The sequence below is a fragment of the Diplotaxodon limnothrissa genome, linkage group LG22 (assembly GCF_057381915.1).
Source record: "Diplotaxodon limnothrissa isolate DT_005_m linkage group LG22, D_limnothrissa_male_GT1.1, whole genome shotgun sequence".
In the NCBI taxonomy this organism is placed as follows: domain Eukaryota; kingdom Metazoa; phylum Chordata; class Actinopteri; order Cichliformes; family Cichlidae; genus Diplotaxodon; species Diplotaxodon limnothrissa.
Window position 1 is genome coordinate 6,114,475 of NC_140616.1, and position 6,653 is coordinate 6,121,127.

A 6,653-nucleotide genomic window follows, 5' to 3' on the forward strand; every position below is an offset into this window, starting at 1 on the left:
TCAAGTCACAGTATCAGAAGCTTAAAAAGAAGAATTATATTTTCAGATGAATAACAACATTAGTTATTTCTGTCAAGCTGACGTCAGTGACTCTACAAATCTTTTTATATTCAGTACACAAATAACATCCAAATATCTTTAAACACATTTTAAAAATACTTACAGTTTGCACGATTAAACCCTGAAAACAGACATTACCACAGTTATTTATTTAGAAATTAATCAGACAATAAGTATTTTACATAATTTAATTAGTAAGTGCTATCTAAATTATTAAATATTCCCAATTTATGTTTTTTTTTATATCATAGGAACAGGGCATGAAGTATATTAATTTATTAGAATAATAATATATTAGTAAATATTTCACATGAATATCATTCATAAAGCATAAAAATATATTTTGCTCATTACCATTTCCTCGTAACCTGAAATAGATTCCGATACAGACGGCCAGGAGAAGAACCGCAAGACCTCCGATAACACCACCAACATGAAACCCTGAAGGACCTGAAACCACAATATTTACAATATTTCTCTCACTGACCAGTGAGTAATCAGACTATGTTCATTACATTAGTGCTTTGATTATTTTAAAAGTATTGCAGGACTTAAACAACCTGATATATTCTCAGTGTAGATCAGTGAATAATGAGTTTTAGGATGAGTTTAGTCAGAATAACTGAATCACAGTTACTGTTTGATTCTCAGCAGCTACATCATAATGACTGACCCAGTGAAAACTGTGTTACAATACTGCATATATTTATGTTTTTACATGCTGTGAGAAAACAAGCTATAAATAAACATCATGGAAAGTTTAATCCTTTATTTAAAATAACAGCATCAGATCTAACCTGTGCACAGTTTAGGATGATTTTTGTGAACTTGATGAGAAACATACTGTGAAAATACTAAAATGTAAAAAATAAAAATAACATTTTCCCAAAATGCATAGTGAGAATTAAAAAATAAAGCTGTGTATATATTATTGGATCTTGACCTTTTGTCCCATTAACTCTGAAATTATTTATTTAAATCAGATTGTAATTAAATGGCTGATTCATTTTTGTGACCATTTACTGAACCACTGTGGTGATGACAGGTTACAGTGTACATGGAATAACAAAACAGGCCAGAAGAAAGATAAATATATTTTTAAAGATTAATAATCTCCCTTTGAATTCAGTCTTACCTGTATTGGTCTTGATTTTTGTTTTGTCCAGTTTGGTGACGATCTCCTTGTTGACGCCACTGAACTGAAACACACATTCGTGCCTCTCCCAGTCTTCAGGTTTGACTGATGAAAGTTTCAGATCAACACTCATCTGGAAGGTCACATCATTGTTGGGGAGGATCTCTCCTTTGTGCACACCCTCATGAAGCTCCTCTCCATCTTTCCTCCAGAACATCTCAGCTACGTTAGGAAAAAATCCCGTAGCGTGGCAGCTGATGGGAGAGGAGGGAGTCTTCTGGAGGAGAGACACTGAGGGAGGAACTAAAGAGTAAAGAGGTTTTTAGTTTATGTCTTATTAACTGTACTTTTATATTACTGTTTCTGTTGTCATAGGGAAAAAGACAAGGAACACCCCAGATATGATGGATAGATAGGCTGCCAGAAGCCAAGTGTGTCCACAAAGTTCATACTAGAAAGTGTAATGTTCAGACAAGTTCTTTATTTAGGCTGATAAGAGCCTAAGAAGGGAAAAAAAGAAAGAGTACTAAGAATACAACGAGGACACCAAAAATTAGTAAGGAATAAAGAGTTCCCAGAAACAGTACAAGACGATAAACAATAAACACAACAGAAACTGGAACTAAACTCAGGGTAGAAAACATGAAGGAAACACACAAAGATGAAAACTTTAAAAAAAAGCCGACTAAGAATCAAACTGAAGACATTTAATAATAAACAGAATTTGAAAGACCTTCTGGGTCAAAGACCCAGGACCATGACAGTTTATCCAACATAAGCTGCTCTGCAACCCTGGAGCCGATCCTAGCTGTCAATGTGTAAGAGGTGGACAGCTCACCAGTGTATCACGAGAGTAATATAAATGCAGAGTAATAAGGAAGAGATGGAAACTGAAAATAAAAGCATAAAATGAAACTAAGAATCTTAATAGAAAGGACTAAGATGACGTTAGTAGAAAAACAAAGAAAAAAAAGCCATGAATGTAAAAAAACAAAACACAGTGGTAAATATATAGTGAAGAGAGGTGATGAGAAACATTATAAAACTGTTTTTGTTTTTTTTTAATTATTATGGACACAGAAATTGAGTCATATGAATATTGTGTCCATTGCTCTAAATCTGGTGATTTTACCTGTTTTCATCAGAGATTTCCTCCCAGAGTTCACAAAGTTCTTCAGTTTGTCAACACACTCCTGTGTGAGGAAGTACTTCTTGTATAATATGCGAGTTTTGTCTCTGTCCCAGTTATGTTTGGTTATAACAGCCTGAGGTGCTGAAGCAATATATGTCTCTGTCTTCAGGTCAAATGCAACATAATCTCTCCCATCATAACCAAGTATCTCAAATCCAGTCACCTCTTCTGTGTCTTCGTTCCACTCACAGCCGTACATCCACTGCAAAATGTGAACACCTGAAAGATAAAGAACTGTAGTAAATGAGAGATATTCTATCTTTAGATGCTGTTCAGCAGACAGCAACCCTCAAACTGTTGTAAAGAAGCAGTCCTTTTTATTCAATGTTAAGAGAGCCTCAGTGTTTTTAATATAGACAAAAAAGCACTGAGCTACCCTATGTAGGGAATAATCAAAGACACACAACAAAACACATCCTTTTTATGAAGTCAGCACATCAAATCAGTGTTTCTGGAGCTGCTATTTAGTCCACAAGACACTCAAAACACCTCTGAGAGAGCATGCTCTTGGCAACTGGACACTCTAACGTTTGCTTTAATTGTTTTGATGCATACTCAATCAGCCAGGTGATGAAATTATTTCAGTGTTTTCCGTGGAAGAAACATTTCTTCCAGATGAACAGAATTAACTTTTTAGGTCTTGCTTTAATTAACTGTGTATAAAGATTCACTGTGGTCTGGGTCAAAGGAACCCAGCAGCAAACCCTTTTCTTTCCCATCATTATCTTAGCTGCATTCCTACAGCCACCACAACCAATTTTAGGGTTTTGCCACCTGCTAAATCCCATTTCAACCCAGTCTCTACTCTTTTTCCTGCTTGGAGGCAAAGTCATCCTCTACAATGTAAGAACAGAAAATAGAGATATTTTTAAATTTTTCTTCTTTTTCTCTGCTCATTTTTTACTTGACTCATTCAAGCTAAGTGCATTTATTAGAATTAAAATTTAAACTAAAGTTTGTTTCTCATTTATTAATATTATTTTATTATTACATTAATATAACACAATGTTCAGGTAGCTTTGCACAAAAATAGAAATGTTCTCCAAAGACCTGCTTTTTTACTTTCTTACTTTAAGTACATTTCACAGTCTTTACGTTTTTACTTTTACTGGAGTATTTTTAACACTCGTATCTGTACTTCTACTTAAGTACTGAATGTCTGTACTTTTGCCACCTCTGCCACAGAGACCCTTAACTGTTATCAACTTTGTGTTAACATTATAATATCAAAATTTAGCTGAATTTTCAAAATCATGCTATGGCTGCACCAGTGAAAATTCACAACAAACCCATCAATCATAGAACATAGAACATGCCCTGAAAGCACACTTGGGTTACACAGGTGGACAATGATCTAAAACATACCAGTAAGTCTACCACTGAATGGCTAAAACAAAACAAAACAAATAACTAAAGGAAGGTTTTAGGGTGGTCTAATCAAAGTTTGGACTTAAATCTGATTGAGATGCTTAAAGAGGTCATTCGTGCTTAAAACCCCTCCAATGTGACTGAGCAACAAACAAATGATTGATTCCAGTCCTTGCTGCCATTTAGGGATGGGAATCAAGAACACTGGTTCCCAGTAATCCAATTTAGATTTGTTGGTCAGCTTGCCTATTGATCCTGCCAGTTGGTTTCATTTGCACTTGTGCTACAATCAGCTGATTTCAGTGTGTAGGAGGAAGAAAATGGCAGCCTGCAGAATGGATATGGACAATCTCTTTTCTTTTTTTTTTGCACAAAAGGACGTGTGCGATGGTAAAGTGCAAACAGCCTCCAGGACAGAAACAACTGCATTATGCTGCTAACACAATTTCAGCTCTTTGCAAGCATCTGCATGGACACCATGCTAATGCTAAGCTAGCCAGACAGCATGCTAACGCTAAGCTGTCCAAGATGTTAAAGCTGAATGCAGAACTCAGCCAGACCCTGAACTTCAACAGTTAACAAACTGGTGAGCAGTCAGACTGCAGCCCCGTTTTCTACCTGTTCATCTTTAGCAGAATCACCGTGACGATCACTTTGAAGTCGCTTTTTAAATAAGGACCACAACTCTGATCACAACAAATAGGTCAAATACCTCGAACATGCACAAACAGTTCACCACACAGCCTGCGATGAATTTGTATGACTAGAATATCTTTGAGAACCCAATGAGAACCGATAAGGAACTGAACTGATAAGTGATATCAATGATAAAATCAGAATCACTACATTCTCATCAATTCCCATCCTTCCTGCCAAGGATTGCACAACCAGTTATCCAGTTTAGGAGACAATGACTTTTTCAGGGTCGTAGCTTTTTCCCCCTTTAATATATGAAATCATCATTAAAACTGCACTTGTATTTGCTCGGCTTATCTTTGTTTAATATTAAAATTTGCTTGATGATGTGAAACATGTAAGTGTGAAGAATATGCAAAAACAAAAAAATCAGGAAGTGTGGATTGTGTACACACACAAACACACACACATATGCACACACATCAGCACTACATAACATTATATCTTCCTGAGAATCAGCCTGTCCATTTATGTCCTCTCCAATGGACATTTGTTTTTGATCTATATTGTTTTACTTATTTGAGCTGCCCCACTAAGTCCTGATGCTCTTAATAGAGGACATCATGTGCTTTCCATTGATATCTCATGTGTTTAAGTGGCCTCATTTAGCTCCAAAAGGGAAAGGAAATCACCAAAAAAGTTATTTTATCTCAGGAGGATCTTTAGGTTTCAGTGTTTTTACTCACCGCTAGTCTGATTCAAACGCTCCATTAGCCAGACGACGTGTGCTTTGATAGCTTGCTCATTGTGAATGTTCCTCTGTCTCTCTCTTTCCCAATATTCAGGATCTACAGTTTTCTCAATCCACTCAGTCTTGGGTACCATCTTCTTCAAGCTGCTCTTATAATGCACAAACTCCTGACCATTTACAAATATGACTTCAGTTAACTCAGGAGATTCATTCCAACCAGTGGCTGCAGTCTCAATGTATGTCATAGTGTGTCGCTCTGAAACAAACAAACAAAAGCAAGTTGCCTTCAAGTTAAATTTGTACTTAAATATTTCTGACTAATAATTACCATTCAGCTGGGAAAAATGCAACAAGATGCATTCAAACACTCTGAGAAACATTTCAGACAACACACATATTCTTTTGTTGTTAAAGTGGATATAAAACTGCACATATAAAGACTAATTCTCATCACGGAGTTCTCAAAAACTGACATAGATGTAACCGTCTGTGGAGCTGGATTTAAGCAATAAGCGCTTAAAGTTAAACTTTTTGGATCATGTTTAGCTGTACCTTTTTGCCAGCACAGAACGTGACATCACTGAGTTGGTTGGTCGGTTGCTGCTTACATTAGTTTATATTTAGCTAACTAATGAACCAGTAATTCAGTGGAAAACAAGTGGAATAAAAATAAAAAATAAAATAAAACTGATAGAGATTATCATTAAAATTAAGTGAACACATCCAGAGGATAGCCACACTAACACCAACAGGTGAATCTGAGAGATTTTGTAGGTCACTTTAGATCTCTAAGTCAGCTTTTGGTGGGACTCAACTGAGGTGTCAGTCAGTTGTGTCCTCATTGCTCTCTATTTAGCTACAGAGCTAGTGTCCCAAGACATCCACCAGTGGAGACTGTGTACCAGTATGAACCAGCAGATGCCTTTACAAAAAAGGGTGTGAAGTTTAAAACAAACATAAATCTGGGTTTGACTTCTTTCATTTCCCCTCCACCTTTATTATCCTATGATCACTGGACTGATGTTCTAATGATAAGGCTCAAGGACAGTTGGCCATCCACAGTGACCGGTTGCAGGTGAAGGAAGGGAGACAGGACAAAGGAATGCTGTGGAAGAGATCCAGAGATTAATAATAACTGATAATAAATGTAGAGAGGTGTATAAATACATAGAGTGAAAAGAGATAAGTGAAGAAGAAACACTCTGTGCATCATAGGAAGCACCCAGCAGCTTAACCCTATTGCTGCATAACTAAAGTAGGATTAGGTATCTGTCTCCTGAATCCAAGTTGGGAGCTGTTTCCACACCAAGGCAGACAATTTTAGAACAACCTGTTTCAGCAACTTTGCCAAAAGTGTGGCATTGAGAAAAGTCACACCATCCCTCACCATCCATCCATCCATTCGCTTCCACTTATCCTTTTCAGGGTCGCGGGGGGCGCTGGAGCCTATCCCAGCTGTCATAGGGCGAGAGGCAGGGTACACCCTGGAGAGGTCGCCAGTCTGTCGCAGG

General features: G+C 37.0%; 1 protein-coding gene across 1 annotated transcript; it reads right to left on the reverse strand.

Moving 5' to 3' along the window:
- On the reverse strand, nucleotides 1-5,387 carry LOC146609281 (class I histocompatibility antigen, F10 alpha chain-like). The gene is made up of 6 exons (XM_085346293.1): nucleotides 5,138-5,387; nucleotides 2,328-2,606; nucleotides 1,196-1,498; nucleotides 415-510; nucleotides 164-181; nucleotides 1-20 (listed from the first exon to the last, which is right to left on the reverse strand). The coding sequence occupies exons 1-6, from the start codon at nucleotides 5,385-5,387 to the stop codon at nucleotides 1-3; spliced, it is 966 nt and encodes a 321-aa protein (XP_085202419.1).
- Between the last annotated feature and the right edge of the window lie 1,266 nt (nucleotides 5,388-6,653).